The sequence below is a fragment of the Sinocyclocheilus grahami genome, unplaced genomic scaffold (genome assembly GCF_001515645.1).
Source record: "Sinocyclocheilus grahami isolate Dianchi unplaced genomic scaffold, SAMN03320097.WGS_v1.1 scaffold209.1, whole genome shotgun sequence".
Taxonomy (NCBI): domain Eukaryota; kingdom Metazoa; phylum Chordata; class Actinopteri; order Cypriniformes; family Cyprinidae; genus Sinocyclocheilus; species Sinocyclocheilus grahami.
In genome coordinates, this window is record NW_015505388.1 from 583,935 (window position 1) to 600,345 (window position 16,411).

Here is a 16,411-nt window from a genome sequence, read left to right on the forward strand (position 1 = left end):
ATAATAATCAAAAAAAAAATTGTATATGTTTTTCACAGGTGCTGACCTGGTTATCAATGAGGTCATGTGGTGGGACAACGGCATGTATTTCTGCTCCATCGACGCAGCTGGTGATGTCGTGGGAGACTCCGACAAAGAAATCAGACTCATTGTATATCGTAAGTATTAACGCACTGAAGACTTGTATTCAACCACAAAAACATTTATTGATGCTGATGCTGATCATACCACCTCTTCCTCTCAGACTGGCTGACAGTGCTGCTCATCGTCCTCGGTGGATTGCTCCTCATCATACTGTTTTGTATCTGCTGCTGCCAGTGCTGTCCTCAGAACTGCTGCTGCTATGTCCGTTGTCCCTGCTGTCCTCGCACTTGCTGCTGCCCAGAAGAAGGTATCCACGTGCATTCACTCTTATATCCCTTTAGTATCTTTGCCTGTGCATCTGTCAAACCAGACAATATGTATTTGTACAGTATTTTTTAAACAATATTCACAGTGTTGTACTTCTGCTGGATATTAGTTCCTTAAAATAAATGTCTACTGATGACAAAATCACACTCCACATAATGGATTAGTTTGTCAATAATAATAATAATAATATATGTTGTTATATGTAATATATTATATATATATATTTTTTTTTTTTGCATTTTGACTAAATGAAATAATCAGTAGACTGACAAAATAGGCAATATAATATATATTTTATTATGAATAATATAAGTATACTTTTAAACAATATGAATAACGACAATAATATTCATAATAATTTATTATTATTATTTATTACTTATAATTTATTATTAATTTTAATAATTTGTGGAACCTTGTATTTTTTTCTAGCATTTTAACAATGAAAATGTATTGTGGACTACGACAATACAACATTATGTCCTTTATAAATATTCTATTATTATTATTAATATTATTATTAAATATTATTTCAAATAATAAAAACATAACATTTATTATCATTTATTGTCTTCTAATACCAAGTGACTTTTTTTTTTCACAGTCCACCCTATAAAATGGAATTGTAGTGAATAACAAAACAGTGAAATATTTCTTCCATGTTCATTTGTCTATTTAGCGGTGATGCACCACAAGATGATGCGTGAAGCTCAAAAAGCAATGGTACCATGGCTCCATGGCCAGCCCATCTATGCCCCCATTGCCTCAAATGCATCTTCTCAAAGAAACCCTTTACTATATTCAGGTCAGTATAACTTCCTTTATTAATCTGTTAATGTATGTAGTGCTGCTTCTAATCATTAATAACTTGACACTAATAATTTGTCCTCCACAGGGTCTTTTTCTGAACCTTCATTCAAACACAACCTTCCCATGGCCCCGATGGCCTTTCCTCCTCCTCAACCTGTCCCGCCAATGGTACCTCCCCACGGATATCATTCCAATGGTAGCATAAATGGAAGTGTACGTGGTAAAAAACAGATGTTAGATTTTCTGGAGAACCAAGTAATTACACTTTTAAACAGCTTTTAGAAGTTATTTGATCACTTGAAAACATTTCTTTGTTTTATATGTTTAACTTTTCACTGTACATTGTTTAATTATTAACCACTGCAAGGTTTTTGGTATTTGATCAGTACAGTTTATAGATGAAGCTCACATTGATGACACTTCAACTGAAGGTTGTACCTAAAATAGCCTCTTTGGTTCATCTAGGTTCTCTGTTTACTTTTAGTTAGTCTTTGTCTGTAGTATTTTTAATGTTGGTTTAGCTGTTTTCTTTGTCTTCTAATGGTGTTATCTAAATACAATCCTTGGGATGATTTAGTGTCATATTTGAGTATGTATATGTATTTGTTATTAGTTGCATTGTAAAAGAAGAGCAGTACATTCTTTAACTCATAATCAAAAGCTACATGAACAGTACAGTTTCCAAGAAAAAAGATCTTTGAATTTCTCATGTGCGGAGACGTAAACACTGGCTTTAATAAAGTAACTTTTTTTTTTACAATCGTTTAGACTATAGTCTTATATTTTCCAGCATGTTTCATGTTTTAATGCAGAAACGTGTGTTTTTTTCTGTCAATTCAATTAAATGAGATTGATTGATCAAACCAGCTTACTTATGTTCATTAAAACATATTTGAGGGCAACGTTAGTGAATTTGTGCGACGTACATGTTTAAGCCCTTACAAAAATTAACCATGATTTTATTATAGTAAAATTGTTGTAACCATGTTTTTTTTTTTGGCATATTGATTACCATTTGTAACCACAGTTTCACTATAAATACTATGTTTAAACTACGGTTAGTGTAGTAAAACCATGGTTAATTTGTGGTTACCATTGTTTAACTATAGTAACCAAGGTATTTTTAATTTTTTTTTGTAAAACCATGGTTAATTTTCGTAAGGGAGTACCCGGTTTTACTATGCGTATTTTAAACGCTTGAACAAACAAAAATATGGGGAAGCGGTCAGACAGGTCTACAAATTTTCCGTTTATATGGAAACGCCGTCATTCGCGTCGCCTCATTTTATTGGCCACTTCTGCCCAAAAGGGGCGGGCCTAGGGCGAGCTTTGGGAAGCAAAAGTGTCAATGTCATACAAACATAGAACGTTTCTGTCAATCGATTACAACATCATCTACAGATAACGCGAGGCTGAGGAGACAGGCAGCTGCAGGTCAACGTTTGGATTAAACCTAGTGAAGCAGAAGCTGCCGGTGGACTGGCTGTTCTCAGGTATGCGCTTTGCTTTAAAGACGTAAACACTGGCTTTAATAAAGTAACTTTTTTTTTTACAATCGTTTAGACTATAGTCTTATATTTTCCAGCATGTTTCATGTTTTAATGCAGAAACGTGTGTTTTTTTCTGTCAATTCAATTAAATGAGATTGATTGATCAAACCAGCTTACTTATGTTCATTAAAACATATTTGAGGGCAACGTTAGTGAATTTGTGCGAAGTACATGTTTAAGCCCTTACAAAAATTAACCATGATTTTATTATAGTAAAATTGTTGTAACCATGTTTTTTTTTGGCATATTGATTACCATTTGTAACCACAGTTTCACTATAAATACTATGTTTAAACTACGGTTAGTGTAGTAAAACCATGGTTAATTTGTGGTTACCATTGTTTAACTATAGTAACCAAGGTATTTTTAATTTTTTTTTGTAAAACCATGGTTAATTTTCGTAAGGGAGTACCCGGTTTTACTATGCGTATTTTAAACGCTTGAACAAACAAAAATATGGGGAAGCGGTCAGACAGGTCTACAAATTTTCCGTTTATATGGAAACGCCGTCATTCGCGTCGCCTCATTTTATTGGCCACTTCTGCCCAAAAGGGGCGGGCCTAGGGCGAGCTTTGGGAAGCAAAAGTGTCAATGTCATACAAACATAGAACGTTTCTGTCAATCGATTACAACATCATCTACAGATAACGCGAGGCTGAGGAGACAGGCAGCTGCAGGTCAACGTTTGGATTAAACCTAGTGAAGCAGAAGCTGCCGGTGGACTGGCTGTTCTCAGGTATGCGCTTTGCTTTAAACAAATAACGTTATTATATCTTATTAAAGAACAATGACAATGCTGAACCTCTCCATAATGTGCATTTAGCCTGAAACACATACTGTTGTTAAAATAAAGAAGCGTAGTGAATACAGATCACAATACAGTACATGATGCATTTGCGTTCTACCTAAAGGCCTTGTTTACACGTGAGAGGGCGAACTAGCTGAACTTGAAAAAGCTGTATTAGTCATTTTTATTAGTCATGTTTATTATTAAAAAAATACCATGGTAACCACAGTTTATGCGCCAGTTTTACTGCAATGACTTATTACTGTAAAATCATCTTTTTGGAAACCCCTGCTTAAGTTGGTACACTAGCTGGTCATTAGCTGGACAAAAAAACAAAACAGCTTGACCATCTGGTTTCTTGCTAGTCTAATGCGGTCTACCAACTAGAAACCATGTCACCAAACCAGCATAAACTGGTATTTTGGCAAAACCATGGTTTCCAAAATAGTGAATTTCCAAAAGAAGCTTCTCTGAACCTGATTTTTCTCATTTTGCAGGAATCATGAACTCTCTCTCGGGTAATAGTGTGCTGGCGCTGTGCAGGGTTTTTTCCAGTCCCCTGGCTCTCCCTCCTGCTATCATAGGGGCAGTGAGGGTCTGTCACTCTGGCGTGAACTCCAAGGGCACGGTGTTCACCAAAAAACGAGGCTATGATATCACCAGGAACCCCCACTTGAACAAAGTAAGCATCTTTAGGGGCCAAACTCAGTGCACTTATGATCTAGGTGAATAAGCAGGTTTTAGATTGTTAGTAGCCGGTGCTTTGATGCGATTTTATAACATTATGTAATGCCAAAATCCCCACAGATAAGAAAGTATGAAAGTACCATTTTGAGTAGTATATCTTTAATCTAAAAGCAAAGTCTTCAAAGACTTTGACCCCTACCAAGCATTGAGAGGAGATGCTCTGAATATGCTTAGGCTTCTTAAAATCAATGCAGAGTTGCAGGATATGTCTCAGCAGTTTTGCAAATCACTTTTGGCTGGGTCATGAAAATGTGTCCATTTAAATGTTACTTTGCAATCTGTATCCTGTTTGCAAAGACTTTCAGGCTAAGATGAGGAATGGGCATGACTGAGAAGTGTAGAACTTTAAAGCCATTATGGATGGAAACTGTTGCAGTGAGTAAACAGTGAGTGGAGAATCCAACGGGAGGGTGGCCATGCTTGCGTCTCATTGGTCAGAAATAAATAGATCCAACGTGATGTATCTACCCTAAGCTGGAATCCTGCCCGGTGCAGACCCAGTTTCAGGGTGGTAATTTGTATTTAAACCAGACTGTAGGAGGAGTGCACATTTTTCTTTTAAATTCACAACTGTCACATGTTGTTAATGAAGTTATGGTGCTGTGTTAACAGGGCATGGCGTTCACCCTGGAGGAGAGGTTACAGCTGGGTATCCACGGCCTGCTGCCTCCCTGTTTCCTCTCTCAGGATGTCCAAGTGCTTCGTGTCATGAAGAGCTATGAGACACGCAGTAACCCTCTTGACAAGTAACCAATCTTCAACTGAAACATTCAGTACATACTCTGCATGAGCCATGCCAATTCTAAGCAGTGACGATACTTTTCTTGGTCCATTTCCCATTTATACTCAAAATAACCCTTTTAACTCTGCAGATACATATTGCTGATGACCCTGCAAGACAGAAATGAGAAGCTTTTCTATCGTGTGTTAACCTCTGACGTAGAGGAATTTATGCCTATTGTCTACACTCCTACTGTGGGCCTGGCCTGCCAACAGTATGGCCTTGCTTTCAGAAGACCAAGGTGAGGTATATACATACTACAGACCTGGAACGACTTGTTTAGTTGGACCAATTCTGAATCAAATGCTTTATAAACACTCAGACCAGTCCAACCAGTTCTTGCATGGCGAACATACAGTATAAGGCCCATGTGAATTTGACAGTTTTTTTTTCTTAAAGAGGGCTGTTTATCACTATCCATGACAAGGGGCATATTGCCAGCATGCTGAACTCATGGCCGGAGGAAAACATTAAGGTATGTTCAGAGTGCTAAAGTGTCATTCGGTGGCTGTAGATGGATGTTTCATTATATGTGCATTAATAGGCCATAGTGGTGACGGATGGAGAACGAATCCTGGGATTAGGAGACCTAGGCAGCTATGGAATGGGGATCCCAGTGGGCAAACTAGCTTTGTATACAGCATGTGGAGGAGTGCCACCTCAGCAGTGCCTGCCTGTGCTGCTAGATGTTGGCACTGATAATCAGGTAAAACAAGAGTCGGTAATGTTTTTTTTTTTTTTTTTCTTCGAATGTGTTTGAAAGAAGCCTCTTTTGCTCACCAAGGCTGCATTTATGCTATTTGATCAAAAATACAGTTAAAGGGATAGTTCACCCAAAAATGAAAATTCTGTCATTAATTACTCACCCTCATGTCGTTCCAAACCCCTAAGACCTTCGTTCATCTTCGGCACACGAATTAAGATATTTTTGATGAAATGTGAGAGCTCTCAGACCCTGCATAGACAGCAACGCAACTGTAATGTTCCCAGGTTCAGAAACGTTGTAAGGACATCGGTAAAACAGCCCATGTGACATCAGTGGCTCAACTTCAGTTTTGTGAAGCTACAAGAATATTTTTTGAGCGCAAAGAAAAAAAAAAAAAAAACATATTTAATCCAACAACACATACGCACGCATTCCCCTGTGAAGCAACAAGAATATTTTTTGAGCGCAAAGAAAAAAAAAAAAAAAACATATTTAATCCAACAACACATACGCACGCATTCCCCTAAGCATAAACAACGCAGATTACGTTCATGTGCACGCTTTCTCCTCCTAATGTAAACAACGCTGATTATGTCGATTACGCTCTTGGGTAAGTCTCTAAAATGGCGGAAGATGTAACTCGGGGAAGAAGAATTGTTAAATAAATTGTTATTTTTGTTTTCTTTGCGCTCAAAAGGTATTCTCGTAGCTTCGCAAAACTGAAGTTGAGCCACTGATGTCACATGGACTGTTTTACCGATGTCCTTACTACGTTTCTGGACCTGGGAACATTGCGTTGCTGTCTATGCAGGGTCTGAGAGCTCTCAGATTCCATCAAAAATATCTTAATTTGTGTTCAGAAGATGAACGAAGGTCTTACAGGTTTGGAACGACATGAGGGTGAGTAATTAATGACAGAATTTTCTTTTTGGGGTGAACTAACCCTTTAAACAGTTATATTGTGAAACATTATTACAATTTAAAATAACTATTTTCTTTTTAAATGTATTTTAAAATGCAATTTATTCCTGTGTTGGCAAAACTGATTTTTTATTTTTTTAATTCTTTGATGAATAGAAAGTTCAAAAGAACAGCATTTATTTTTGTAACAATATATGTCTTCACTGTCATTTTAGATTTGAATGAATCTTTTGAATGTTAGTGTGTGTGTATATATATATATATATATATATATATACTGTACTTTGTTCATAGGTTTCATTGGATCATTTGTCCCTGTTTGTTACCGTTGCCCTTTCTTAACCCATTTCTTTTTGTTTTTGTTCAGACCCTCTTAGATGACCCCTTGTACATCGGCTTAAAGCACAAAAGAGTGAGGGGCAAAGAATACGATGACCTCATTGATGAGTTCATGCAAGCTGTCACCGACAAGTATGTTTGAAACTAAAATTCTGAAATGAAAGGTGATTTACTTACTCTCACGTTGTTCAAGTCATACTTTTGAGCCAAATCTTTTCAGTGAATCCGTTGATCCTGTTAACAAATCCGTTCTGAATGATCTCGTTCACCAGTTTAACTGACTTAATGATTCGGTTTGGTGGTTCTCATGTTAACAGTTAACTAGAGCAGCGGTTCTCAATTCCAGTCCTCGCGACCCCCTGGTTTGCATAATTTGTATGTATCTCTTATCACTTCAGACGTTTGTTCTATTCAACAGACTTCGTAGGATATTCCGCCATGATTCCAGTTTGAAGGGAGCGTATATGTTCCACTCAAAGGGCATTAAAGTGTGCGAGATGTGAATTTAATTTGTATTTATTTACAGAGGTATATTGCTTCACACTTCTCTAGTAAGTTTCGTCTGTGTGTGAGAAGACACTGCAGGCAGTGGCGTAGTGCATATCCATGAATGAATGTTTCGTAGTGAAGTAAACTTCAATGGATTTTGCCAGAACTGGAATTGAGAAACAACTGAACTAGAGGGGAAGATGATGTGTGTGAAATACTTACAGACTGTACAAACATGTTGTCATTGTTTTCAATCTTTTGTTTCAGGTATGGGATGAATTGCCTAATTCAGTTTGAGGATTTTGCTAACAGCAATGCCTTTCGTATTCTCAATAAATACCGCAACCATTATTGTACCTTTAATGATGATATCCAGGGTAAGTATGCACATTGTAATATCAAAATTATAGTCTTAGAGCCATAAAATAGTTTGTTCTTCTATTTCCCCACCTTTTTCAGGCACAGCTTCTGTTGCTGTTGCTGGGGTCCTTGCTGCTCTTAAGATTACAAAGAATAAACTCTCTGACCACAAGTTCGTATTTCAGGGAGCAGGAGAGGTAATGTGGATTCATTTGAAAGATGCAACAAACTTTTACTGAGAAATAACAAATAAAAGATCTATTACAAAACATTTATACCAGGAATTCCAGGATTATGAGATGTGTTTGTTTTTTGTCATATGACCAGGCCGCCTTGGGCATTGCTCACTTAATGATAATGGCCATGGCCAAGGAAGGTGTACCTCATGCTGAGGCTGTCAAGAGGATTTGGATGGTGGATTCTAAAGGCCTAATTGTCAAGGTAACAATCAAACCCACAGTAGTTTGTCCTTTTTTGACATTTCTTTCCTTAAGGCTATATTTGTCCTCCTACTCAACATCTGAATATACAAATGTATGTAGGCTTAATTCAAAATGTCAAAACATAAATTAAAGCAACAAACTGCATTTGAACACCTCCAAAATTAAATGTTATACCAAAACTGTTATTCTGTGTCATTTGGTCTATTAGGGCAGAAGTCATCTGAACCATGAGAAGGAAGAATTTGCCCAAGATCATCCACACATAAAGACTCTAGAGGAAGTGGTGGAAACCATCAAGCCCACAGCTATCATTGGTAAGGAGTGATTGATCCCATTCTATATACAGTGGGTACGGAAAGTATTCAGACCCCCTTAAATTTTTCACTCTGTTATATTGCACCCATTTGCTAAAATCATTTAAGTAAATTTTTTTTCCTCATTAATGTACACACAGCACCCCATATTGACAGAAAAACACAGAATTGTTGACATTTTTGCAGATTTATTAAAAAAGAAAAACTGAAATATCACATGGTCCTAAGTATTCAGACCCATTTTAATATTATTTATAAAGGTACTGTTATAGTACTTATTAATAGTTTGAATTGGCTTTTGTTTTTCAGTTTTCATTTTAATTTTTGTAATTTAATTATGTGCGTTTGTCGTTTCTATTGTTTTTTTCAGTAAAGTGACAAAATCACAAGATTACCAAAACCTAATCTAAACTTAAAATGAAAACTGAACAAAAATAAAAGCTAATTCACAATCTTACGAAGTACTATAATTGTAACTATGTAAATATACTAAAATAACACTTTTTTTCTTTTTAAAAATATAAAATAAATATTTTAGTTTTAGTACTTCAACATCAATATATTTCACTTAGTTACCAAGGTTTTTTTAAGTACAAGTTTTCCATTATAATATTTATATTTAATTTTATTTCAGCATTATTTCACTTACTTAAAATGATTTTTAATAGTTTAGTTAACAATAACGCTGTTCTTATATATACACTTTATTTTTAACTTTTTTTTTTACAGGATTGAGAACCGAGTAGTTAGATCTTATGAAACTGAAGGATTGCAGATATTCTACCGCATTCTCATGTGTTTTTATAGTTGGAATGGTGCTTTGTGCATCTTACTATTTTTTTATTCATCCTGTATGAATTGCAATGGCATATTAAAGCCACTAGTGGGCATAATTACAGAAAACATTTAGATTTCAACAAATGTCAGTCAGTGTATTTCTGTTCATTATGCTAAATGCAGCAAAATTTTACTATTTGAAAATTATTTGAGATTATAAACACCAAACCTCAAACCATCTACAGGTGTGGCTGCTATAAGTGGTGCTTTCACTGAGAAGATCATCAAGACCATGGCCACTTTCAACGAACGCCCAATTATTTTTGCCCTCAGCAATCCCACAAGCAAAGCTGAGTGCACAGCAGAGCAGTGTTACACACTCACTGAGGTAATACTCACTGAAATCTTATGAATAAAACTAGTGAAAGGGGTGTTGACTAAAGCCATCAATTTAAAGGGCGTGTGTGTGTGTGTGTGTGTGTGTGTGTGTGTGTGTGTGTGTATCACAGGGAAGGGGCATATTTGCCAGCGGAAGCCCTTTTAAGAAAGTCACTTTGGCAGATGGTCGTAGCTTCTACCCTGGCCAGGGAAACAATGCTTATGTGTTCCCTGGAGTAGCATTGGGAGTCATTGCCTGTGGTGTTCGCCACATCTCGGATAACATTTTTCTTACTACAGCAGAGGTAAAGAGCCAACAATAGTAAACATGAATGTGTGCTTCAGTACAAAACACTTCGATTACAAATTTATTTACAGTGCGAAAGCTAACATTAAGGCTTTGATTACTCTTCAGGCGATTTCTGACATGGTTACTGAGGAGCATCTGGCTGAGGGCAGACTGTACCCCCCTCTGAAGACCATCAGAGAAGTATCCTTCAAAATTGCTGTTAAGGTCAGTCTCATATATTATTTATTACATATCTCATATGTAGAGGATAATTACTACAAGAACAGGGCTTGTTAGTCAACTCTAACATTTTGGCTTACATATAGAATGAGTACATGCTAAATTAAGAGATTTATTAATATAGCAAAGTAGGTTGTAAGAGCTGTCGGGTTGGATTTCACAGTAAAACAGGGCTGCACAGTTACTTTTTCATGATTGCATTAGGTGCTAGTGTGCTAAAAATCATTAGTACAAAATCAAAATTCATTAGCACACAGAACGTGGTTGAAATTGTTTTATTAATTTTATTCAGATATTAATTCTTGGCCAACTCTACATTTCAGCACCCGTAAAATATGGAATGAGATCATGCTAAATTTAGAACTCTATTAATTTTGCTAAGTACGCTACTGTTCAAAATTTTGGGATCGGTAAGATTTTTTTCAGTTAATACTGTTATTCAGCAAGGATGCATTAAATTGATCAAAAGTTACACTAAAGACATTTATAATGTTACAAACTTTTTACATCTCAAATATATGCTGTTCTTTTTAACTTTTTATTTCATGTTACCACTAATACTAGTGAGCTAAAATCAGCACAAAATCAAATATTGTGTATAAAACATAATACAATAATACACCAGCGTGCAACAAAGTATCTCATTTGAACTTACCCTGAACAATAATCTGCTTCAAGCAAAACTACTGAATGTCTACCAAAGATTTTATGCCATTAAGTTTGTAAACTTCATTGCATACTGTAAGTTATATTCCCTATAATACCAATAAAAGTTATCACAAATAGATTAACTTTGACTTTGCATAGGTTTTTAATAGCAAACAGGAGCAAATCTGTCACACTGTACTCTGCAGTAAAGCAACTATTCACTCACTTCGTTTCATTCTTTCTTCCCAAACCCCTTTTTTCTCTTCAGATTGTGGACCATGCCTACAAACAGGGCATTGCCTCCTGGTACCCTGAACCCAAAGACAAAGAGGCCTTTATTTTATCCCAAGTCTATAACTCTGACTACGACTCCTTCACTCTGGATTCATACAGTTGGCCCAAGGATGCCATGACAGTTCAGAACGTGTAGGTTATTCATCCACAGCCCACTAAAACGGAGATACTCATATCAGTCTCATGCCTTATTTTTCCGTTTATTATCATCTGATGATATACACTCCAGCTCCAGGCCACCCAATCCTAAAAGAGTAGCTGCTCCCACTGATTTAACACAAGATTTGAACCTATAGCTGAGAATCCGCAGAGGGCTATCAGCGATAAATGAATGCAGTGTTCATTCAAGCTCAAATTGTCTTCAAAACAGTGGCTCAATTCAAAGGGAAAAATGCAGCTATGTTTAAAGCAGTAACAAGCACTTTCCCAAATAACCAGGCTACTGAATCAGTGCTCTTCTCCAGTTTATTAGTACGACATTAGCTTTCTATCTGTAATTTCATTTATTTCTAACCAGTTATCCACTCCAAATATTTAGCGCTCCTGCAAATGCAAATATCATTGTAGGGAGAAACTATTTTTGTACAGCGACTCCTACGTGGAAATAACAGACTGCCTGGTTTGAATGTTTGTATGAAAAGGGATTTTCATTAGTTAGGTAGGTAAAGTAGTTATCCAGTTGTCTGCTGTGTGAATTGACTCCTTTTGCAATTAATTTTTTTTACAAGTTGTCTATGCCAAAATTTGTCTAATTTTAAATGTATTATTGACATGTAGCAATGAATACTGGAAATTGTTAGCTTGAGTGTATCAGTTTATTTAAGTGTCCACCTGAAAAACCGGCTACATATGTGTTCATTGCAGCATGTGGAATTGTTTTTAACTTTTCTCCTCGTTTAGAAATATGCTTTGCTTATTAGTAACGCACAACTATGGAATTATATTTTCAGATATTCAAGGAGATTTTGAATGGACAGTGACTTTTAAATAAACACTTCAAAAAAGATATGGGTTTTATGTTCATTTAATGAGAATGAGCTGGAATCTTGGTCCTATTTGTTGGACGTGGAGCTTCTACGCAGTGGTTTTCTCTTCAGCATTTTGTTTTTGTTTACTATTAAAAAAGCAACCACAAGTGTTCAATGGGAAAACAGATTTAGAATAAACTAAATCTAGTATTCTAAAAATAAATCTAATCACACAGAAAGAGTTGTTGTTTTGGAGGGTGAATATGAATATGTAACAAAAAGCTCTTAACCTGCTTTTATACATATTGTATATTAATTTACATTAATTATGTGGCTATATTACATTAATTATGTGGCTATATTTTCTTAATGAACTGAAAGTTTAGGGTATAATGTTAAATAATAATGGTAAAAACATCCTGAAACCAAACAACTTGACCTCATTATCTTACATGTCGAACTCATTTTCATTTCTTCTTTCATTTAATTTCTTCACTATTTTCCTTTATGCACAGTTAACTTAAAACTCTAAATTATAACTCTAATGTTTCCTTGAATTGTCACCCATTTAATGAACTGTCATCAATCTATTTGCAAAAGCCACAGGGGGAGATTCCCTTTCAAAAGGGAACTCTTGGTGCATCCCTTAGAGGGTGCTATGGGGAATGCCTTGAATGTAAACATGACATTGCACTTGACATTGGCAGACGGCAGCCTATGACGTCACTAATGGTGCGGCTGCGGGTATAAAAGTGCACCGGAGGAACATGTCAACCTTTTCTTTGTCTTCAGGGTCGTTTGATCTGAAGTGTGTAAGGGTTAGCAAAACGATGTCTACTGAAAGGCGTTTTAGGAAGTGTGCAGATCCATGTCAGTGCTATCTGACAACTGATGATACACACAACCTTTGCGTTATGTGTTTGGGCGAAGAAAACGCACGCTCTTCTTGAGGGGACAGAGTTTGTTCATTGTGAGCATTTCTCAATGAGAAAGCTTTGCTTTCATTTGTCCCTCTTCTCAAGGGAACTGGGACAATCATCTGCCCCCCGCGATTATGGTCCTGCTGCTGTCAAGGCAGCGAAGAGACCGAGATCGTGGGGGTCTCAGATGGCACTTGCTGATGAGTTTGAGTATAAATCTCTGTCTCTTGTCAGTGGCTGACGAGGGTGAACTACATTCTCTGATCCAGCAGGAAGTGCTCTGCTGGCTTCCAGCCAAGGTGAGCAGGATATTGCTGATGAAGTCTGAAGAGCTGTTGGAGGTTATGGATAGATTAAGGATTATGGATACTGCTAGATTAGATTTTTTATCAAAACAGCCCAGCTCCCTTGAGCCTCCCATTACTTCCTGATCTTCATAAGATCAGCAAACAGCTGCTGCAATCGGTAGGTCGATGGCGCCAATAGTGGCCACTGAGAGACATCTGTGGGTGAACCTGGCAGACATCATGGAGAAAGACAAGTGCTTTCTTCTTGACGCACTGGTTTCTCCTTCAGAATTGTTCAGCACATCTGCTGAGGCGGTGGTCAATAAATTCAAGGAGGCGAAGGTACACTCAGTAAGCCTACAAATCACTTATACCATGCCGGTCTATGTCTATGCCAAAATACGAGGGGGGACCTGGCCTGGCCTGGTCTGCGGGCCGAAGACAGGGCCAGGTGATTCATGTGGCCCTCCTCAGAGGAGGAGCAGGTCACAGAGAAGGCGTGAGTTGAGTAAGAACAAAAAGGATCTAAGGGAAGTTATCAAGCGCAGACACAGTCAGCAATCTGGAACTGGTACGGGTAGATAACATGCACCCACTTCCCTTTCCATTTTGCTGAGGGATAACATCAGCCCTCTTTCTTCTCCTCACCAACCCCTCCAGGATCAGACTCTGGGGCTGGACCAATGATGAAAATACTTTTGATGGTCTGGTACTGGGTTTGATAGTAAGTATGTGTTTTTACTTTGGTGAGTGTTCCTCTCCTTTAAGAGAGTTATCCTGCTGAAGCCTCCGCTCTCCAGAGATCCGCTTAGACAGTGACATTAGTATGTAGGCTCTCTTGTGACCCTCACTAACCGTCTCTGGCCTTGAGTGTAGCCAGGCGGGTTTGATAGTAAGTATGTGTTTTTACTTTGGTGAGTGTTCCTCTCCTTTAAGAGAGTTATCCTGCTGAAGCCTCCGCTCTCCAGAGATCCGCTTAGACAGTGACATTAAGTATGTAGGCTCTCTTGTGACCCTCACTAACCGTCTCTGGCCTTGAGTGTAGCCAGGTCTCCTCTTGCTTTAGAGTCTTTCTGCTGAGACCTCCACTCTTAAGAGCTCTTTAACTAGAGTTGAGTGTGGTTAGGCCTCTTCTCGTTTTAGAGAGTCATTCTGCTGAAGCCTCCGCTCTCCAGAGCTCTGCTAGGATAGCATTTGTGAGTTGTAGGCTCTCTGTGAGCCTCCTATTAGGATGTCCTGACTTTGGGGCATTATTAGGTCTCCTTTTGGTTAGAGTTATTATTGAGACCTCTGCTCCTAGAGCTCGGCTAGGCGGTATATTAATGTGCTAGGTATAGGCTCTCTTTTCCTTCATTGCGCAAGAAAAATTTTCAAACTCTTGTTGTTGCTCATGAGCTACTCGGAAGAAGATTGGAGATCTCCACAAAATCTTGGATCCATGGCCAAAAACAAAACATCCTCATCTCGTACCCCTGGTGATGACAGCATTCGTGAGTCCGAAAGTTTGGAAATCTGGAGTTGTTATTTTTATTAAATTTAGAAAAATATCTTTAAATGAAATGGAGTGACCAGTATTGTCACTTAAAGGGGTCATATGATGTTGCTAAATAGAACATTATTTTGTGTATTTGGTGTAATGAAATGTTAATGCGGTTTAGGCGGTATATTAATGTGCTAGGTATAGGCTCTCTTTTCCTTCATTGCGCAAGAAAAATTTTCAAACTCTTGTTGTTGCTCATGAGCTACTCGGAAGAAGATTGGAGATCTCCACAAAATCTTGGATCCATGGCCAAAAACAAAACATCCTCATCTCGTACCCCTGGTGATGACAGCATTCGTGAGTCCAAAGTTTGGAAATCTGGAGTTGTTATTTTTATTAAATTTAGAAAAATATCTTTAAATGAAATGGAGTGAGCAGTATTGTCACTTAAAGGGGTCATATGATGTTGCTAAATAGAACATTATTTTGTGTATTTGGTGTAATGAAATGTTAATGCGGTTTAAGGTTCAAAACACACATTATTTTCCACATACTGTACATAATTGTTTCTCATCTATGCCCCGCCTTTCTGTATCGTGTCGATTTTTACAAAGCTCATCGGTCTGAAAAGCGAGGTGTGCTCTGATTGGCCAGCTATCCAGTGCGTTGTGATTGGCCGAATACCTCAAGCATGTGACGGAAATGTTACGTCCCTTACCATATTGTGCTGCCGTCTCCCGGAGCGACAAGACAAAAACATTAAAACCCATTATAAACGAGGCATTTGTTGCATCCAGTGGCAACATAATTACGGATTATAATGATTATACTGTCTGCATCGTGCCGTGTAAACATAAAACCATGTCTGCATTTGTGATCGGAGAAATGACAAACAACAACCGCTACTCTACGCTCAAAACTCGCGTTTGAATCGTCAGTTGCAAATTCTTTAAATATGAAAACGTACTTGCAGTCTGTGAGTCAGAACAGCCGGCATTGTAGTCTACTCTTCCAGGATCAGGAAACAGTCCTCCATAAAATGCGCTGCACACATCTGTATATTTGGGTTAAACTGTTCTGGAACAGTGTTGTAAATACAACTCAACCACTGATTTCTAGTCGTGTCCTCTTTTGGAAGACCAAACAAAGTAGTTTCGCTTTCGCAACGAAACGCACAGCGTCTTCACAACATGGCGGCGGTGGTGGCAGCAACAACAAAGTTATGCCTTCTTTCTTTGCGTGAACATTTGGGCGGTGTTATGCAAATCTTCCCACATCGTGACGTAGACATGTGGGGGCGTGTTAGAACGAGCCGTTTTAGGAGGCGTGGACAAGTCTTAACTTTTATAAAGAATATCTCTTTGGGTTTGAGACTTTAGTCTTTGCAACTTTAGGGATCTTATCCATTCACAAACAGCTTGTAACACTCCAGAGAGAAAGGAAAACTTGAAATCACATCATATGACCCCTTT

At 37.7% G+C, this 16,411-nt stretch overlaps 2 protein-coding genes across 4 annotated transcripts in view; both read left to right on the forward strand.

Moving 5' to 3' along the window:
- LOC107595866 (immunoglobulin-like domain-containing receptor 1) overlaps positions 1-1,503 on the forward strand; it is a 4,028-nt gene extending 2,525 nt beyond the window's left edge. The window contains exons 4-7 of the mRNA XM_016286454.1: positions 39-158; positions 245-391; positions 1,091-1,216; positions 1,307-1,503. Of these exons, the coding sequence (XP_016141940.1) occupies positions 39-158; positions 245-391; positions 1,091-1,216; positions 1,307-1,503 (590 nt within the window). The remainder of the gene's footprint in view (positions 1-38; positions 159-244; positions 392-1,090; positions 1,217-1,306) is intronic.
- A 912-nt stretch (positions 1,504-2,415) lies between these two features.
- On the forward strand, positions 2,416-12,272 carry me3 (malic enzyme 3, NADP(+)-dependent, mitochondrial). 3 transcript variants are annotated; one of them, XM_016286353.1, is made up of 15 exons: positions 2,416-2,714; positions 4,056-4,240; positions 4,918-5,051; positions 5,178-5,327; positions 5,486-5,561; positions 5,631-5,792; positions 7,081-7,184; positions 7,809-7,918; positions 8,001-8,098; positions 8,229-8,342; positions 8,553-8,658; positions 9,681-9,823; positions 9,945-10,118; positions 10,229-10,327; positions 11,259-12,272. In XM_016286353.1, exons 2-15 carry the CDS (start codon positions 4,061-4,063, stop codon positions 11,418-11,420), a joined length of 1,812 nt encoding a protein of 603 aa, XP_016141839.1. In that variant the 5' UTR covers positions 2,416-2,714; positions 4,056-4,060; the 3' UTR covers positions 11,421-12,272. The 3 variants fall into 3 exon arrangements, with proteins under 3 accessions (XP_016141839.1, XP_016141838.1, XP_016141840.1); XM_016286352.1 differs by lacking the exon at positions 2,416-2,714 and adding an exon at positions 3,209-3,507; XM_016286354.1 differs by lacking the exons at positions 2,416-2,714; positions 4,056-4,240 and having other exon boundaries at positions 5,030-5,078.
- Positions 12,273-16,411: the final 4,139 nt, after the last annotated feature.